We start from the raw sequence: 20,929 nt of genomic DNA, 5'->3' as shown, positions 1-20,929 counted from the left end.
AAGGACTATGCAGCAGGAATACAGAAACTTGTCACACGTTATGACAAATGCCTTAATATTTACTTTTGTGTCTTTATTTCACGAACGGGTACTACTTTCCGGATGACCCTCGTAAGATGAAGTCGCGCGGAGCCAAGTCGGAACAGTAAGGGGGCTGGTGGACCACCGGGGTGGCGCCCCGGGTCAGAAAATTGCTAACGATGAAGGGCGTCTGGTTGAAGGCGCAATGGTCAAGCGAACGCTCCATCGCGCCGTGTCACAAAGCCGAAAAACAAATTTCACGCGGAGGTACGTCTTTCCTCTCAGACTGCTCGGAGCAAACTGGCAACCATCTGCGTTGAAAGGGCAGACCCTCCACCACAGATATCGACCAATTTCACCGCTTTGTCATGGATAGTCGCATCAAAATAAAATCATGCGTATTACTTTCACTATGGACCATTTATATACCCATTTTCATCGATGATTTTATACTCTGGTGACTTCCACACATTTAAATACATCGGAAAATAGCTCGATTTTTTAGGCCTTGGATAGGATCGAGTCGTTAAATAAAAAAATGAATTGGGATGCCAAATGTGCGGAATGGATATTTAAAAAAAGGCTCCAATTTCTGTCGCTTTCCGCTGGAGTTTAAACGGAGGCTGGGTGTTCTTCCTTGTTTCGCATCCTCTTTCCTGAACTGACTAAACATCCCGGGATGCAAACAGTGCTAACTTTTGCTCCGGGTTTCAGTTATCTAAGGTAGCACAACTGTTCATTAAGCAAATGCATTCTTTTAAGTTGCGAACAGTCAAGATTCTCTGGGTTTTCATTGCAAGAGGCGGATGGCAGAAACCAAACGTTTCAGTCACCTTCGATGAATTCCCGCTACGGTTCGAGTCTCGCTTCCGAAGGATTGCATACGACGACGGGCTAATATTGTACACGAGTAAATTCCTACTCACGATATGGCCTCGGGACATCACAAATTCACAACTATGGAGTTCACTTGGACAAAATTCTCCATTTTCCAAATAAACAACACATCCATAAGTAAATATTCTTTCAATACCCGAAATTAAACGTTAAAATCGACTCCCCTTCGCTTATTAGTTCACAATTTCGCAGCGAAACACCTGGAGGCAATGTTGTACTATAACAGATCAGAGTGCCCCAATTCAAATTATGAAAGAAGACTTAATGAGTTCCGCTTAATTGATTTGCATAAGGTTGCATGCGTATACGTCATATTACGGCGCACATGGGTTTTGGAAAAGTCCACACCTTCCAAGACATGAAAGAAATAATCGGCAGAACGAACAGCGAAGTAAATGGAATGAAAATGATCGTCGTTGGTCTTAATACTTTCGGCTTCCCATTCATTTTTGGTCCTCATAAGGCTAGTTAAGGATTGAATTCGGGTTCTGTTTCGGATAAACGTGATTCAAACTCTAGCATAAACTCTCACCAATAGGTTCGCTACCCATAACGGAATCCATTGTGAACCGATTCTAAACAATATTCCGGGACAAGAATCCATGATGAATGAATGTTCGCCACCAATTTGCTATTTTACATCCCATCCTCGTGCCCCACTGATTTTCCCCAGGGATTATGCGACTCCCGCCTGGAGCTTCCCCATCGGCACTGTCCCCTGCCCCCCCCCCCCCCCCCAGTGGGTGCCTCACCATGCCGGCTCCGATGCCGCAGCAGGCGGCCACCGCGAGAATGTTGAAGACGGCCGAGCCGACTATGGTCCCGATGCCGATGTCCCCCTCAGTGATGAACGTGCCCACCACGTTCACGAACAGCTCCGGCGCTGACGTCGCGGCCGCCATGAACGTCGCCCCCGCTACGTCGTTCGACATGCTGAGGGCTGCACCGCACGCAGAGGTCATCCGAGGGTCGATCGGAGGTCAATGGAGCACCGATGGAAGAAACCCAAAAAGAAACAGACAAACGTTAATTCCCATGGTCATCAAAACTACAAACAAAACTTATAATGACTCTATATGCACTGGTAGATGTTATATCAATAATTATATTTGACTTATATTAATAATCCTAATATTTTATTTCAACACCAATAATCATAATTCACCAATTGAAGTTTACGAAGTAGATCTATATTTCCACACACACACACACACACACACACACTTAATTTATAACGGTATCTAGGTCGTGTTCTAAATAAAGTGCGTGTGGAATTACCAATTCACATATTTCATTTCAATATGCTTCGTAAATTCCATCAAGTTAAGCCGGAGGCAACAAATAATCAACATATTTTATCAAGTAGAGCTTCATCTTTAAACTGATAATATTATAAAACCAGATAAAAGGAAGGAATAATTGTCAATGCGTAAAGGGAGGCATTTATTCAAAGTATTTCCCACCGCACTTGGTTCCAAGGTTTTATTTTTATGCGGAATTCAATGCATTTCATTTTAGTATTAAAATTCAGTGAATTTCATATTAATCACAATTAATTCCATCTCATTACTATCTAATTCTTCCATCTAGCCCTCTTTCTATCAAGTTATAAAAAACTATGCTTAAACATTGCAGCTGTAAATGTAACTAAACAGTTTCTCGCTAAATTCCGATGAAACTAAACAATCGCGCCAGAATCCATGCCTCATTGATGAAGCCAAATGCAGGTTACATGGCTGGGGTTAGGAAGCTCACCCCGAAATAAGACATAGCTTGTGAAATTCACGCATTGAAAAAGTTCAGAGTGGCATCAGTTCCGTCCCATTTGCTATAACCCGGTTTCCCACAAAAGCTTCTTATAAATGTTGTTCCAAGTCATCACTCGACATTTCAAACCGTGACACCGTTCCCACTTACACACCACTGGGCAATACAACAAGAAATGGTTAAAACTTAACTATTTCAGTTCAAAGACATCAAATTACCTTCATCAGTTTTACATGAGCACATCTTTCAATTTTCACCCGTGAATAATATTTCAATTTTATTTGTTAACGCCCCCGAATAGATTCGGCCACCTCCATGATGTGAACCCTCTTGCCAACCCCTAAGGGTAGGAAGAAAGACAGTGCATTTGGCAATCGCACCATCTGCCCTCACCTGCCAATTCCCCTGGGGTGGTTGGCCTACGCCCCAATTCTAGTTGTATTTCCCTTCTCCCCTCCTCTGCCAAGTCCTTTCTATTCTCTACTACGGTAATTGAATTGGTAATCGTCATAGTTTTATGTCCACTCACCTACAATCCATGGCGCCCGAGTGCTGGCTCAACTTGTTCAATACGAGTGCCCCAGTCATGACACGTACATTTGTCGAAACAAATTCTTTACGGTGCTACTTTGAATCTAGATTAGATGAGTGAAATAATGCTTAAATATGAAATGAATTTTTGTAGCATTCTAAACTTTACACAACATAACTTAGTTTGTAAAAACAAGTTTTTTAAAGTTTGTTATTCTACATTAATATTTAACTCTTTTGGATGCAAATTGCTATACCAGAAACCGAGAACGTTTTCTTGTTAACAGCATGGAGACATTTTCATAACGAAGAAATAAAAAGATGAAATATGGAAGCATTATGCGGGACTAACAGAAAGAAGTACCACTGGGATGTGGCGAAAATTATAACTGTGGAACGGAAGATTCGCAGTAGGAAGAAAATAGGATGACAAGAAATGAAATCAAACAAGTCCGTGGGGGTAGACAACATTCCTGCGGAACTACTGAAATGTATAGGAAAACGTGGGAGGAAGACTCTGAGGACTGATTCCTAGCATTCATGAGGGACACATTTAACCGGAAGATTTTGACAGAATAGTATAAGCTCCCAACACAAAGAGAGAAAAGCAGTCATATGAGAGAACAAGAGAGCATTAATTTTGATTTTATTCCAAGCCAAAGTGGCGTTCAGAATCTTTAATAAGGGATAGGGAGGAGGCAAATGATTCCTCGAAGGGATGATCGGTTTGGGGTCAGGGACGATACACGCGAGATTCTATTGCAATAATGAGATTACTAATCGATGAATGCAGAAAAACGTATTGTTAATGATATTTTTATAGGTATTCTACCGGTAAATGTAGGTTTTGGGTGGGCACGGCGTTCAAAGTTAAATAAAAATACATTCCTTCCATCTCCTAACCAAAAATACGCCCTGAAATCGGGAATAACGGTAGTTAACTCTTCAATTGCACGTACTTCCTTCCTACCTTCATTCCATCCAACATCCCCATTCCATTCATACCCCTTCCTCGCTTGCCCTTAATATTCTCCCCTCAATCACAGTTTTCAACATCCCATTACCAATCAATACACCCTTCATCCATTTTCCAGCCTCCTTATGATTTCTCCCAACAATCCCCTCTCCTTGCCCTCCATTATTTCCCCATTTGTTTTCCTTTTGGTTCATTTCACCTTCTTTATTCTTCTCCACACCCACATTTCAAAAGCCTCCTATCTACGTACATCATCCTGCTTCAATGACCACGTTTCCGTGCCATACATAGCTACGCTCCATATTAAAGTCTTTCTTAACGTCCTTACTCAACGTCCCTGTCATCAACCCCCTCCTCCTTGTGAAAGCCTCTTTGCCATCGATGGTCAATATATTTTAAACAGGAACCGTCTCGTAATAAACAGGAAAAGAAAAGGGTGAGCGATGGAAAGGAAAAGTTACCCAAGGATTATAACCATCAACTTCCCTTGCGATGTTTACTTCAGTTTTTTATCCTCACAGCACCTCAAAGAACGTAATGATGAAATGAGAAACGGATATGGCTTTCCCTTGCATTAATTTAAATAAATAAAAGATAGAGACAGTAATGTCGGGGATTTAAACCTTATTATATTTCATTTCTATTCAGAAAAAGAAGAAAAAAATGGTGGAAACATTGGTTTATCACAGAGATGAAATTATTTTCTTTACTTCCTCATCAACACATTAAATTTTATGCTAGGCTGATGGATGCTAATATATTATTCAGCATTTATTTAGCACTCCTAATTCTTTTTTTGGATGCATTACTCATGCAAGAAAATATTAACTGAACTCATAGGATCCCCAATTAACGTGTGCACCATGTGCTCCTCTAATCTTCACATCGCACGCAGCAGAGGTATTACAGTTGGACGGTGCATGAGAATCATTGCAAACGGCGTGGACTGCCACCAGTGAAAACTTCGTTTCGTGGTCTTTATTTTCTCTTCATCCGTTAATACTTTCCACCGGCCTTCAATCTGCGCATTCAAGTAGCCCATTTCAGTCCTTTCCCTTCCTAAACATTCTCCCTCAAAGGATGGCTTTCAGCGTCCCACTGCCCCTCAATCCACCCATTCTCCCGTTTTTTCAGGCCATTTAATGCATCTCTCTCTTCTCCAGCCATCATTGTAACCATCAATAGTCCCTCCCCAAATTACAACCTCGAATTTTCTCCAGAACTGCACGCGAAACTCTCCAACATATGGTTGACCTCCGCCTTAGAAGATTAGGTTTCTCCTCATCTATACGATACAGCAAACACTCCACACTGACCCCTTTAGCGATCCCTTTCTTCCACCAGCGTGCCCGTCATCGATTGAAACATTCAAGACCAATCTTTTTTGCCAATTCTTATTAGAATCTCGGAGACTATAGGGATATTGCATTACATTTACTTTGCCGTACAACTATTGCAAGTGTGTAAATTTCTGTTTCCTCGTAGAGATCCTATTTCCCCCCCCCCACACACTTTCCTAAATGGTAATACAAATCATAGTATATTTATTATGATCCTCACTTCCTCCGATTAGCACCGGATCATCCGGAATTGTGTTTTTGAGTATTATAATGCAAGTGGATCAAAGGTCTTCCGACTATCATTCATAGGTTTCGAATGGTCATTAAGAGATCAGCAAATGCTCCCCAATCATGAGAAAGGTGAAATAAAATGAATTATTAGTCGCGCTTTCGAGACAAAAGGAAAATATATAAGGCTCTGCTTGGCGCGGTGGCCATTGTACGCAGTAGTGGCTTCCCACCATGAGGGCCTCGGTTTAAAAATTCCACGGAAATATTTTGTCTCGAATCTATTCTAGTCCCCACTTGGGATCCTGATTGAAGAGCATTTCAAATACATCACACCCTTCATCGAATGGGACCCCAAGAGTCTGCGATCCTGGCATTCATCATTGTCGCCTCCTTCCGGATCCGGTCTCATCTTGGCCCCTTACGCAAAATCCACGAAAGCCCCACCTCCACGAACCAAATTGTCCGCTGATGGCGCGAATGACCTCGGCTCTCACTCACCTCCCCAATTACTACTAGTATTACTACTCCTGCGAGGAAAGTTTCCCAGGGCGAAACTACTCTCGATGGTAAGGGATGGCCGCCCGCATCATCGCTTCCTTCCGCCAAGGCTGCCCGGGAATCACGGGGAAGACCGAGTCGCGCTCCCCATACCCCGAAAAGCGTCTGGCTCGGCTCTTTTGACGCCCGCCGCTTCTCGTTTGTTTGTTTTCCTCCCCCCTCCCCCTCGCTGCCCGCCCTCAAGAGAGAGGCGACGAATGACAGTGGGAAAGCAGCGACCGGCTGGGCGAAGACCGCCACGCTGGGGGCCCATTTGAAGCCCCGCCCGCGATTGATGGGTTGATTGGGTGATTGGGGGGCGAGGGAGGGGAAAGGGGAGGGAGGGGAGAGAGACCCCCGACACCCCCCCAACCCACCGGCTGGCATGACAAGTGCCGACCCAAACAGTATCTGCGAGGGTTTGAACGCCGATTTTTGCCATCGAGAGTTGGTTCGGGTCGGCCCGGAGAACATTATTGCCATGGATTCCGACACATGCTTTGATACACGCGAACTGGAGGAGGCGGCCCGCTGACGGCGTTGCCATGTTTCCCAGGGTGAATTCTCCATTCTTTCGGAGGGGATTCCGAGAAATTACCGGCCGATGGCGACGTAGAAATAACAAAAAATATTACTTTAGGGTAACATTCAATAAATAAAATAATAATTACATGAGAGTGTTCCAAGGGGATCTCTATCCACGACAAGACAGGTCAATTTTTCTAAATTAAACAAACTTTTAGCCTAGAGTGACTGTATAAAAACTAGTGACAAAATATTCAATGGTCACAGGCACTTATTATGACCTCTATCTATCTATCTATTCCCACAACTTTGACCTTTTTTTCCCTCACGAATATATTACCATCAAAAATTGGCAATGAATTCATACATAGCTATCAAAATATCAAATCAAATATATTATATAAAAATTTGGAAATATCAATTATATCCAAAAATTAGCATTAACATCACATGTTTTTCTTATTACATTATTTTGGCAATGCATTGGTCAATTACATTATAACACGGATATCAGAGCGGAAACGATACTCACTCGGTCTACATCACAAGCAATCGATCACCAAGGTCATCCTTCTTTCCAAACATAATCAGTCACTATTTAATTTTAAAAAATGCATTTAGCAACTAAATATTTTAGACGCACTATCTAAAGTAATTAAATTTTACTCATTTTTTCTTAATTTTTCCATATTTATTTCAATTTCTGTTAAAATGGAATAAAATTTGTTGTAAATTCAATGAATATTACATTCACAACAAATGCTGCTTGAAACGGGGATACTAAAAAAAAGGCTTTGTGTATTATTCCGAACGATAATTGCGAAATTATGTAGTCAGTTGACACTAATAATACGAAGAGGACCTTCCTAAGCCTAAATTTGCCACGAGTATTGTTTATAATGTTCACGAAGTATTTCGAAGTGCTGCATGATTCCCCTCGATTGTTGGTCTGGCGGGGGAATGGGGGTTGGGAGGTCGTACTTGGTGGAAAGGGGGAGGAGGGGGGGTAAGGGGAAGCGCATGAATGGCAGGGGGTGCATGCGAGACCGGAATGCGAATGGCGAGGCCCTTCCCACTTGATACATCGATCACCAGGGCTCCGAATTTTGGTGCCACTGATATAGCGACCAAGATTGGAACTAAATAAGATACTCGCTGTGAAGGCGTGGGGAAATTTCGAACGAGGAGCTAGAAAATCGGTTGATCGTTGTCGCGAGTCTCTTTAGTGGGGAGGGGATTTCGATTTTTACTGAAAAAGGATCACTGGGAGCATTTTATACGCTTCACGACATGATATTAGGAAATTTAAAGAACTGCGGGGAATTCCGCGGCAGTAGGGAGTTTCTCGTATGCAATAAAATGCGGAAATTTCAAAGAGCAATAACATGTCAAGGCGAATGACTTCTACATTTTGCAATTTCTGTATCTTTTATATTAGGAAACGGTTGCATTAATTCCAAATAATATTTTGCGTAATTGCAAAACAACATATATAAAGAGGGCTATAAAAATGCTTTAAATCTAGCCGACCCCTGCGATATTGATACCATGGAATAACCGATTAGATTTAGAATTATTCTGCACGATATTGCCAAATAGAGTATGAGATAATCAAAGTATTAGTATAAGGCAAAATCAATACTATAAATAGGACGTTACCTAGACTTAATTTACCGCCACTATTTTTATTTTTTTCATGAAAATAGCATTTCAAAGAGCGAGCTTTCCTTTTTCCATTTTAAAGATGAAATTACAACTTATATCGCCGCGCATATTTGTTATTCTGTTCATCCACCATTCAAACCTGCACTCAAACTCAAAACCACCAATTTCGTTTCGTCTATCTGACAGTGATCGTTGCCGTTACCGCACAACTCGCTACAACACCCGCAGACGTACGTACTTGGGGATGGGTGGGAGTCTAGAGACAAGGAGAACTCTTACATGCCTCCTTACAATTTCATTCTCAAAATTGGGTATCAATCAGGCTTCCATTGCTAAATCCAAATCGACTTTGGAGCAGAAACAGGCTTTTTATCAAGAATTTATTCATCCATATTGCCAAAGAGTATATATTTTGGCTATCTTCTTGTGAGAATATGTCTTTATTCCGAGGATCCCAATGATTTCCACTTCCACGCCGTTCAACTTCGAGGGACTGCAATTCTCGATTCGCTTGTCCAGACCACGTCCATAAATGGTGCACAAGACCAGTCACTGGCAGGAGTTTAAAGGAACCCTGCTTTTCCCACGAGCAGACTTCTTGTTCGCGCAAGGCTTGGCATTCCGAAATGGAATACGTAAAAGACTCCATTAGACTCGGCTTCACGACGCGGCGGGAGAAAGGTACGACGCCGGTATTAAAAATCTGCTTACAAGGATGCAAAAAGAGATTGATCGCCAAGGCGACTATGTGGAAAAATAGCTAATTGCTGAAGCTTTCCAACGATGTACGCAAAGTTGAGAATAAATTTGATTTTTCATGAAAAAATAGGAGACCTTACTTTTCGAATCGCCCTCGTACCTAATATACCTGTTAAATGATAAAATACCCACGTCGTCATATACACTTTAATTATAGACCCTCAGTTTTTAAAATAATCAGGGTTCTAGCTGCTACGCAGCTTTACATGATAATCTCGGGGGATCTCTTGAATCATTTTCAGATAATAAGAGAATATTTTCAGATTTAACAAGCATTTTACACCCCCAAAGAATTGTATTCTTGGGATAATATTTTGGTCATGTGTTAATACGTGTTTATTTGCTGCATGTATACCGCAATGGACAGGCAGTCTCAATGCGATATCAAGAGTGTTTAATCATGTGCGTTTAGGAAGTACAGGTGATTGCGTGAAGGATTGCTACACCGTACCCCGCAAGCCGCTGCGGGGGCGTGTGGCGGAACACAGAGTAGGCACAATGCAATCATCAGAAATTCACTATTAACGGCAAGTAATTAAATTTGATCTCCGCTCTGTATTGACTGGAAAATGAAATCAAAATTCTTATGAAATTAGCAATTTTCACCGGAACACCCCAGCAACAACCGCCAACCATTTCAGAAATATTTCAGTTCCTCTAAAAATGCCATTCTCATCGACAAACAGAACTAATAGAATTCCTTGCCAGCTCATTAAAATAACGCTTTTTCATCTCTAGGATCGAGGAACGAAAAGTATGCCTTTACCCCGAGAAACAAAGTCACAAGCAGGGAATTACCACGATAAGAATGAGCAAACTGTCACAGGACAAAATCAATCGGTGAACAGATCTTGCTTTTAAGTAAAGCAACCTCAGTTGTTGCTATTCCAATGAGAGTTCCCTTAATAGAGGGTTGAAGTAAGGAGAAATATTTAACACATTTTATTTGCAAGTCAGTACAGGGTTAAACGCTGCATAGACAACGCTGCGCTGCGTAATATACATTCGTAGGTGCATGTGTATGTTAGCTGATAGTTTGTTTATTGGTATGCATGTAAGTTAAGGTTTTTACATTATAAATACGACTTTGTGGGTATAGATTGGCGTGAATTTGTGGGTTTTTCAAGTGATTTCAATTAGTAATGTCACTCGAACGAATTGCAAAATAACAGGCGATGCAATCAGCACCGACTCCAGTTCAGCCAGTCAACATTTCATTTGTGCCCGAGGCGCAATCCAACTCCACGGTTCTCAGAAATACTCTTGGGGCCGCAAGGAGAAGGAAGCGTCCAGGCACTCTGACCGCGGGAGAATTGCTTCATCGCGTTTCCGTCAGCCCTCATGCAATCCAATCGGGGGAATGATGATGCATTTTGGTGACTATCTCTTCAACCGCCGCCTTAGCCCCAAGCAAAAATCACGAGGCTGGTTTGTCTTGACGTCGCCTCGGGGAAAAATGGTTCGCAAGTGTTGATGTTAGCAGTAGCTGGAGGTAGCAATGGTAGTTAGTGGTTTCAATGTTGCGCTACTGTTGGAGGAATTAGGATGGGAGCCGCTAGACGACCGTGGGCTTAAACACAGATTTAATTTACTGAGAAAAATTTGAGTCGGGTTACTTATCTGAGGATGTTAAATACATATTACAGGCCCCCACTTACTTACTATGGTAGATCAGGTCACCAACGTAGCATCAGGGAGATTTATTGCTGAACGGTTAGATTTGATTTTATAGATAGATAGAATATATTTTTTGATTGGGAATTCATATGTATGGCAGGTGACCTAACATCCCCCGCCAGACGCCCTTGCGGCGGCTTGCGGGGTGTTCTGTTTACGAAGATTAGATAATTAATGCCCTCTGAGCTTTCCAAAGTGTTTGAAAGTCAAAACCTCAACGTTTGGGACCAGGGGCGAGAATAAAGCGATTAGGGTACAAAATATTGCACGAGATTACGATTAATAATATAAAATGACATCATGGAAGTATGTCGTAGGGAATTTTTTAACTTCTTTCTTCGGCAATTGTTTTCTTTCTTTCAAACCATAAAAACTAAAATTAATTAAAATGCACATCTTTTCACAACAGAAAAGGAAAATCTCAAGGTGATGCAACACTACTTGTGAATTCCAAGAAAGCCTTCGACGAGGTCCTTTGCGAGAAAATTAAATTTCATGGAACGAAAGAGAAAGTAATGCTCCTTAATTAAAAATTCCTCAATACGAATTCCTTAGTTAAGGAATTTAAATTCCACCTTTAATCTCTAATATATATATAAATAGATAATTTCACAGCGTGCCGCAAATAAACGCACTACGAGTCACTAAATTTGCAGAGAATATTCCCCATCAACTAAGTAAGCAAACTCTACTACGGAAGCATATTATGTTTCTGGTAAAGGTAAAATAAAGTGAAATACGTAGGTACAATCATCCCATGGCGGGACATATTCCATCGTGATTTAAACAATATTTCTCTCTAAGGGGACTACTTAATTACACGAGGCCACTTACGGATTTACTCACACCCCCGTTCCACCCCTTTGTAAGGATCCGCAACATATGAAAACCAATTACAGGCACTGCCATTGATTTACAAAGCTGCCACACTTTGAAAAAATAAGTAAAAAATGCAGGAGATTTAATGAAAGGGTTCTTTTACTACGATTATCACCTTATCACTTCAATACCGCATTTTAACAGAAAAAATCAAACAGCCACGAAAATTAACTTTATTTGAGTTGCATCGGAAAACATGCAATCGCATGAAATGAAGATTTCAAAAAACCCCTTTGAGAGTTTCATTAATGCTTAAATAATTCCGAAGCGAGCTTCTTGATCTCACGATCTGTTATTTGGTGATCAAGTATAATTAACACATTTCTTCATTAGCAATCGGTGAAATAATGAAATAAAAAATATAAACGTTGATTTTTTCATTAATCAATATATTTCTTCATTAGTAATTGCTGAACTAATGCAATAAAAACAATGACGTTAATTTCTTCATTAACCAGCTCGATGAGCCAGCGGAGAGCACGAAATTAAATGGTACACACTCCCCTCCCCCGACTGCCTTACCGCACTCAAGCCTCGGATGTAAAGAAAGAACTCAAAGCAGTGTGTTTTGATGGTCCATACATCTGGAGAGAAGGGACGAGAGCCGAATCACCACACAAATATGCGGGAGAACAATCGATTGCTTCGAGGAAGAGAGAGAGGCAGTGGTGGGGCAAGAAAGTCACGAGTGAGCGTCGTCAAAATGACTCGCAAAATAAACACGAGAATATTAGAAGTCTTCAGAACCGAAGATTATTAAAAAAATAATTACATGACTTGGAGACAGATGCGAAAAAAGCATGCATGGATATAAAAGTGAGGAAAAAATCAATAAAAAGGGTGTTAGTCCCCGAAATACATTCAACTGATGTTCTTTTGGATTTGGAAGTGGAAAAGTGGACGTTCAATGCAAACCAGGCGGGATGGAAACAAGGAACACGAAGCCCTCGGAGGTGCGGTCACGTCGCGCAGACTGTCAAGGTACGCAAACATCGAAAGAAGTCGTGTGTGGTCTCCCTTGCCCCAAAGAAGCTTCATTTCGTCTGACAGATGCAGTTAAGAGAGGCGACGGTAGAGGGAAGAATGTTTTTCGTAGCGCATTGTTCAAACCACATTATTGGATTAGGACTCACAAAACCTTACCTCGCTCTTTATCTCACCAAGAAAGTTACAAAAAACATTTTATTGAATGATGCCGGGATGAAAGACAGATTGGTTGGCGAGGGAGGGACTCGTGGGAGGGCCTGCAAATCCAGGGACGTGCGCCCCTTAGCCCGATGAAACGAAGGGAAAAGTCTTGACCAAAGAGAAAGATGAATAAAAAAGCCTAAAAAATTCTGGGATAATTTTATAAAGAGGGTAGCACCAGTTTTAACTATCTTCAATTTTTTAGTGACTTTTCGGGAGTGATTTTGGCAAAAATCTCAGCTTTATTTTCTGTAGATACCCTTTCATACACATATTCATAAGGTTTAATCGCAAAATACTTGCAATTACTATACTTCAATGGTGATTTAACCCATTCCTCACTCTTTCCCTTTCGATTTAATATCTTTCTTTTGAAAGTACTTAGTTTAGAATAATAACTAAGGGAATAAACAGAAATAAATTAAGTGATTCAACATGCGTATTGGTCAAGTATTTTATGTGCCACAGTGCGGTACTCAACTCCCAATCCTTGGCAAAAATTCGAGTGAAAATTAGTCTGTTGCGTATCCACCCCCTGCCACACTTCCTTGCCGTGGCTCCCAGGGTACTAAAAATACAAAAATCCTTTGTCGCCTCTCAGGCCACTCCTAAACGAGATTCGAAGCTTAGGAAAGAGAAAGAAATGGCGCGTTAACTGCGGGTGTCAACAATGTAGTTAAATAACGTGGAACCAAATCATTTGGCACGATGCCAGCATATAGCTTAGCAATTAATTATACGCCCGCTCGAAAAACATATATAATAGATTAGTCCCGTCCATATTTATTCCATTGACGCCTCGCAGCGTGCGTCATCTATACCTCTCCTCTGTAACTAACTGCTCATCTTCATCGCAATTTGAGGAGGCCGATGCCAGCGCTGTGAGTAGCCATTATGGAAACTACATGGAAATGGTGCGCCTGGCCCGGGGAGCGTACCCCGACGATTTCAAATGCGCCTGTGGGTGGCATTCGCCCGATTTTCAACGGCGAATGGAAAACTAATATTAAATTAACTGCTATTTGCCTATATTTTCTTAATAATACCAACTGGAATGAAATTTAACTCAATATACATCATCGGTTTATTATTATTTGTAAGAGCATGAGCAACAGAAGCATGGTATTAATTTTTAAACACTCTTTGTGCCATGAACTCATATAATAATAAAAATGAAAACCCGTGCATTATCTTTTTGTTACAAAATGAAAACTTTTCAAATACGTTTCATGACAAATTCTCTTTATCACAGCCCCCTATACTCCAACCCCTATCAAAATGCTCCGAATCTATCTTTCCTGTGGTCCCGAGATGCGAAGGTATTCGTAAAATCTGTAGCATGATTTGCAATTATCCGCGAAGGTGTGAAGTTTTGCTCACGAAAATGAAAGCATTCGGAAAACATATCAAACATTGCAATGAGGTCCTAAGTATACATACACATACGTATACAAGTATAATATAGCAAAAACAATGTTTATTGTTCGCATAAATGACAATGTAACAACAACTAAATATAAAAGAGCTTGCACTGACCAATATTTTGAAATTGCGTCCCATTATCACATCCAAAATGTTCCCCAAATTTCCTTCTAAGAATCAGTTACTTGTATAAAATCAACGTCATGACTGTGGTGGCCCAGTTCAACTTGAATCAATTAGGTCACGGTCAATGTTCCATCAGGTTTCTCTCAATCAGAACACCTCTGCCAAATTTTTCGGGGGTTTAAGAATTATAAAAAATATTTTAGAGGATTATACAATTAGAACTGAATTACTTTAAAAAATTATAGTAATTTAAACCAAATATTTCTGTTTTCTACCTCTAGGAAAACATTTATCTGCTGTAACGTTTTAGATATCACTTGGGATACTTCCGGATTCGCAAATCCCCTTAATTCACGAGTTAAATGGTGAGCCCACAAGAAATTTGAATTACGCATTCGCCATTTAGGTGCATACGGAAACGCAAAAATAAACCCTCGGTTATAACATGCCGTCGGTAAATTGATAAGGGTTGTGTGTGGTATTCCATAGAGGCTACTGACTGGATGACTCGGGTTCGATTCCCGGGGGTCCCTGGGTACCCTCAGCTTCACCCGAGTCGTGTGATTTATCGGATACCAGATTATCCTGGGAAACCAATGGCGGAACCCAGGCAATAAGCCAACTGGCATTTCCTAATACCCGCGCGAATGAACTTCGCACGCCGTGTAATAAGCCTTAGAAGTAATGGGTGGCCTGGCTCTACCCTCACCTATCAAATCGACCTTCAGGTTGAATACTGCAAGGGAGGGGGGGGAGCCGGATATTCGAGACTCGACGATATTTCGCAACGGACGATTACGAAGTTAAGTACGTCTTTAGAGCACGTATTCCGAGGTCAATTTATAGGCCAAAGGATTTGCCTAAGCTAGACGCAGCGTGGTAATAGGGATCACGCTTAATTGCGTGGCAAGATAGGAGCACCGTTGACTGCGTTTATTAATCGAATTTCCGAACGGATTAACTGCTCGTTAAGGTGAGGGACATATATCTTTGACATTTTTCAAATATTTACTTATTAAACAAATGATTATTTTCCGATAGTTGCCATGCAAGAGTTTCATTGCAATTTCCACATTTTTTCCTAAATATTTGTTTTTAAAACAATGTGCTACTTGACGCAAATATTAGTAGAGTCAACATTGAAAGTGATGATGGCAAAACATTTTTTATGTTAAAAATACCCGTTTCATTTGGAGAAGTGAGAGATTGAGAAAGTTCTGTTGACGTGTCCCCATCCAATGTTGAATGCGCCGCAGTGATCGCGAGGGAAGAAGACCACCTGCGCCGGCGATCAAAAGAGGCAGACATGGGAAAAACAACTACCGGGAAAAATTAATCACAAAGGAAATAAAATTTCCTCGGAGCATGCAAAAAATAGGCTTAAGTTTCTTAAACTGCTGGTCATAATCGAGAAAATACTGAATGAGGATATTGTTATGTTAATTCTCAAACTGTTCCAATTTTATTTTTAGTATTTTTTAACTATTATCAGGTGTACAAATATGAAATGCGGATTTCAGACAACAGATGGTGCACCTTGTGGAGTGAAGAGTTGACTCCCGTGCCATTTTGTTGTGCCACCAACAAGTGTCAGACGCGAGTGATTGATTGAAAGCGTTTGAGTAGTATTGTGTGTTGCCGTGTTCAGTGAGTCGAAATTTACACCACGCAAATGACATTCGCGGGTAGGATTGATTTTTCTGTTTTCCTTCAAAGAAACCGCAGCTGAATCATAGCGATTACTTCGAGAAGCTTATGGCGAACATATTCCATCTCAAGATACATACGTGTGGACAATGATTTCAAAAGTGGTGGCTTCGATGTTTGCAAACAAGTACCTTGGGAAAACCACCAAAAAGATGCGACAAAATGGCTCGATGAATGTCTCGCGGCAAAAATAGAAAGATTTCTACTGGTGCAGTATCCACAGATTGACCGAAAGATGGCAAAAATGTCCAACTACTTGGAATAACGCTATTTTCATCATTCTTCCGATTTTTATTTTTTTTAAATGCGCTTATATACTTGTACACCTGCTAACAATATATTAATAGATGAGTTCATTGACCCTCTAGAATTAACGGACACCTGCATAATGACGTCACTTTTAAATCAATATTGAGTTAAAAAATGCAATTTTAAAAAATAGACATTTGTTTCTTCTTCCGAAGTCCGCGAAAGTGTTCGCAATCGCTATTTGTGGTGCGCTTTGCTACAAGGACGTTCCCCTCAAGACATTACGTAGCAACAATACGACAAGTTGACCGACGGCGTTTCTACTCTGCGCCATCATAAATAGGAAGGCAATTTGTGCAAGCATAGATAGGGTTCTAATGAAACTTTTTATTGGTAGCTGTAATTCTTTCAATTTGTTATTTTTTATACTTGAGCGTTTCGAAAACTTGAGTCGGTGGATAACACACGAAAACTTTGCAAAAATCTGGGATATTTTCTACAAGAATGGAGGACATGGAAAATGAAGTGAAAAGTGAAGGGCACATGAAAATTATTTTCCACACTTTAAATATATGTTTTGCAATATATTAAATAGAATCATTTCACTAGTAAAAAGAAACATAAATTATATTAATACTTAAAGATAGGCATCAAATAATAAATATTTAAAAACTACTCGGGACTGAAGTTTTATTCTTATGATCAATAGAATATTTAATTTTTTATTTGGCAAAATTTTTCGCAACATTGATGGTCTTGCTGCTCATTGAGCATAATCAGGAAAACGTCTCAATCTAGCACGGCATAAGCTCCTGACTAAAGACTCAGACAGAATCTAATGAAACGTTGTGTTTTGAGGGTAGGCTCAATACGCTGCAGCAAACCACGAAATTAAAAACAGCAAAAACGCCATTTCCTTCAGAATTGCCCGCAGCACCTGCCCAGCTCTGCGTGCCACTTTGAGTTCGCCAACACCGACTTAGACCTTTCCACAGATACTCATCTTTCAGTGCTGTCAGGACATAAGCACAGAGGAGGATAAGCACTCGAGAGGGGAGTCGAGAAAGAGGAATCTCTCAAATTATATGAATTATGCCTTTTCTATTAGAAATAGGTGGTTATGCTAAGTTCCGGGTCGATTGAATTGAATATTGAATCGGCTCTAATATCGTTCTAATATTTTGAATGTACAAAAATCAAACTTAACCCAAGTGCGTAAAAATGATTTAACATAAATATATTATTATTATTAGGTAAACTACCGGTTAAGGTAGGTTTTTGGATGGACATAATTACTAATTAAATAAATTGCGACCACTAGCAAAACACAGCATCCTACTCTACATCAGGTCCCTCTTCAGCTCTGAGTACCTTTTTCCTCCGTTCATCCCGTCCAACATCCCTATCCTGTTTCTTCACTTTCCTCGCTTACCCAACATTCTCCCCTCATTTATAGTCTTCAACATCCCGCTGCCGGTCAATACCCCCTTCATCCACTTTTCCTGCCTCCATTGGATTTCTCCCAACAAACCCCTCTCTTCGCCCACCGTACCAAGTACTTCCTCATTTGTTTTCTTCTCTGTCCATTTCACCTTCTCCATTCTTATCCACACCCACATTTCAAAAGCCTCCAATCTACGTCTATCCTCCTCCTTCAATGACCACGTTTCCGCACCGTACATAGCTACGCTCCATATCTAAGTTTTTACGAGTCTTTTCTTAACATCCTTACTCAACGTCCCTCTCATCAATTCCCTCCTCCTTGTGAAAGCCTCTTTGCCAAGCGCAATTCTACTCCTTACGTCCCTACTACTTTGACCGTGCTGGTCCAAAACACTACCGAGGTAAGTAAACTGTTCTACCTGCTCTAGTTTTTGCCCTCCTACTTTAATGTTAAGCTTAGCTTTTTTTTTCTAGAAAATCGCTTAACTTTGTTTTTTTAATATTTATTCTCATCCCATACCGGTCGCACTGAATTTCCTATGCACTAAGCAATGCTTTCAACCACTTGGCTGAATAACAAACTAAAGCGTGGTCACCAGCAAACCTAACTGATTTTACAAATTCCCCGCCCACTTTCATTCCTACCGCAAGTTCTTCCCATGCCTCTTTGATCATTTCCTCTGCATACAGGTTGACCAGCAGCGGTGATAATGGGCAACCCTGCCTTACACCTCTTCCTAACACTACCCATCCGGACCCCCCGTTCCCCCACCGCACCTGAGCAGTCTGAGACATGTACAGGTTGCAGACTAGCCTCCTTTCCCTCCAATCTATTCCTATTTTCTTCAATATACTCATTAGTTTTTCCCAATTCACTCTATCAAATGCTTTTTCGAAATCTACGAAACAGGCAAATACCTCCTGGTTGTGTTCTATATTCCTCTCGATTAATAATCTCATTACTGCAATGGCATCACGCGTACCTCTCCCCTTCCTAAACCAAAACTGGTCATTCCCTAAGTAATCATTTGCCTCTACTCTCTATATTTTTGTATATGATCCTGAGAACATCTTTAGCTGCGTAGGATATCAAACTCATTGTACTTTAGTCCTCACATGATGTAGCCTTTACCTTTTTCGGAATAGGAACTAAAACTGATCTCTCAAAGTCTTCCGGCCAGATTCCCTCCTCATAAATACTACGGATCAGCCCATATAGCCTCTTCCTCCCACATTTTCCTAAACATTTTAAAAGTTCCACGGGAATGTTATCCACCCCCACGGCCTTATTTAGTTTCAACTCCCTTAATGCCCTTTTTATCTCATCGTCTAGTATGCCTGGACCTAAGCTGTCTTCCTCTACGTCATGTTCCTTTTCAATGTCTAACTTTGTTGGTCTTAGTTCTTTACTATACAGTTCTTCTATATATTCCTTCCATCACTCTTGGATCTTTCCTGCGTCAACTATTACCTTACCCGCCTTATCTCTAACTGTTAGCATAGCTCTTCCTTTCTTACTTCCCGATAAAGATTTACCTTTGCTGTACAGCGCACCGATTTCACCCTTCCTCTGCAGACTTTCCATATCCTCGCACTGCGTCTTCCACCATGCTTCTTTTGCTTTATATGTTGCCCGCCTCAATTTATTGTTTAATTCTTTGTACTTCATTTTGCCTAACTCTGTATTTACATTCTTCCATTTTCGCCGCATATCCATCTTTATAATCATCTCATCCGTGATCCATGGTTTCCTAGTCCTCTTAGCGTTAACGGTTCCAATAGTGTCTTTTGCAGCTTTGGACAACCCTTTCTTGATACTTTCTTCCATTTTTCTTCGATAGTACTTAGCTCTTTACCATCCTTAAAGATTTCCTCTACTGCCTGTTGGTACTCCTTCCTTTTCAAAACATTAAATGCTTCTACATTCAATTTTCTAACTCGCCGCCCCTGTCTTATCTTTTTGAAACGGACGCTACATTTCATAACAACTAAATTGTGGTCAGAGTCCCCATCCGCTCCCGGGAAGCTGTGCGATTTATCACACTGTACCTAAACCTGTGTCTAACCAGAATATAATCTAGCTGATACCTTTCTGAGTCATCTGGCATTTTCCATATATACCTGCGTCTTTTGTGGTGTCTAAACCAAGTGTTGGTGATGACTAACCCCTGTCTCCTGCAGAACTCAACTGCTTTCTCCCCGCGGTCATTCCTCGTGCCTAAACCATAGTCCCCAACCTCATCACCATCTCTTCCTTCGCCTACCGTCGCATTCCAATCCCCCATCACTTTCAAATGTTTCCCTGCAGGAACACACGCGATTATGTCCTTAACTGATCGTATATCCTATCGACCTCTTCTTCCTTATGGTTGCTCGGTGGCAAGTATACCTGAATAATAACCAAGTTCGTCGGTTCTGCTTTTATCTCTACTAGTAACAATATATCCGTTACCTGCTCTATGTTGACTACGCTTCTTCCTACCTCTTCATTTAATACTATGGCGATCCCTCGTTGGCTCTCGTCCCCGCTGCTGTATATTATTCTATAATTATCACTCCAGTAATCCCCGTTATCCTTCCATCTCACCTCGCATAGACCTAAAATATTTATATTTCCCCTTCCCATCTCTCGCTTAACATTCTCCAATTTCCCTGCCCTCATCATTGTTCTAACATTCCACGTTCCTATTCTAACTAATTTGGTCTTCTTCTCCTGCGTCTTTTGTCCTGCTGCAGCTGGTTTTCCCTTGCAAGAGTTTCGTGGGATGACGATCGCGGAAGCCTTGCCTCCCCCGCTACCGGGCACGACACACGGCCTATTGGGCCGAGCCCCGTGGTTGCCAGGACTCAATATCTCTGTAGTGTCCATCATTTAAATCTTGGGAATGATAATTAAGGTGGTTTCCCGTTGCCTTCCTCAATAGTGTTTTTAACTTGACACCATCACTTACTGGCCGCCCCACTGGGGTCAGACGCCATTGCAGCCGCC

The 20,929-nt window shown here is 41.1% G+C and overlaps 1 protein-coding gene across 2 annotated transcripts in view; it reads right to left on the bottom strand.

Annotated features, from left to right (window-relative positions):
• The window catches only part of zyd (sodium/potassium/calcium exchanger zydeco), a 96,831-nt gene that overhangs the window by 32,339 nt on the left and 43,563 nt on the right, over positions 1-20,929 (bottom strand). For both annotated transcript variants that reach the window (XM_071595349.1, XM_071595350.1), the window contains exon 3: positions 1,671-1,858. In XM_071595349.1, coding sequence (XP_071451450.1) covers positions 1,671-1,858 — 188 coding nt within the window. The remainder of the gene's footprint in view (positions 1-1,670; positions 1,859-20,929) is intronic.

This window comes from Hetaerina americana, unplaced genomic scaffold, assembly GCF_022747635.1.
Source record: "Hetaerina americana unplaced genomic scaffold, ioHetAmer1.1.p SCAF_7, whole genome shotgun sequence".
Lineage (NCBI taxonomy): Eukaryota > Metazoa > Arthropoda > Insecta > Odonata > Calopterygidae > Hetaerina > Hetaerina americana.
The sequence above is the reverse complement of the archived record's forward strand: the minus strand, read 5'-3'. Positions and strand labels throughout refer to the sequence as shown.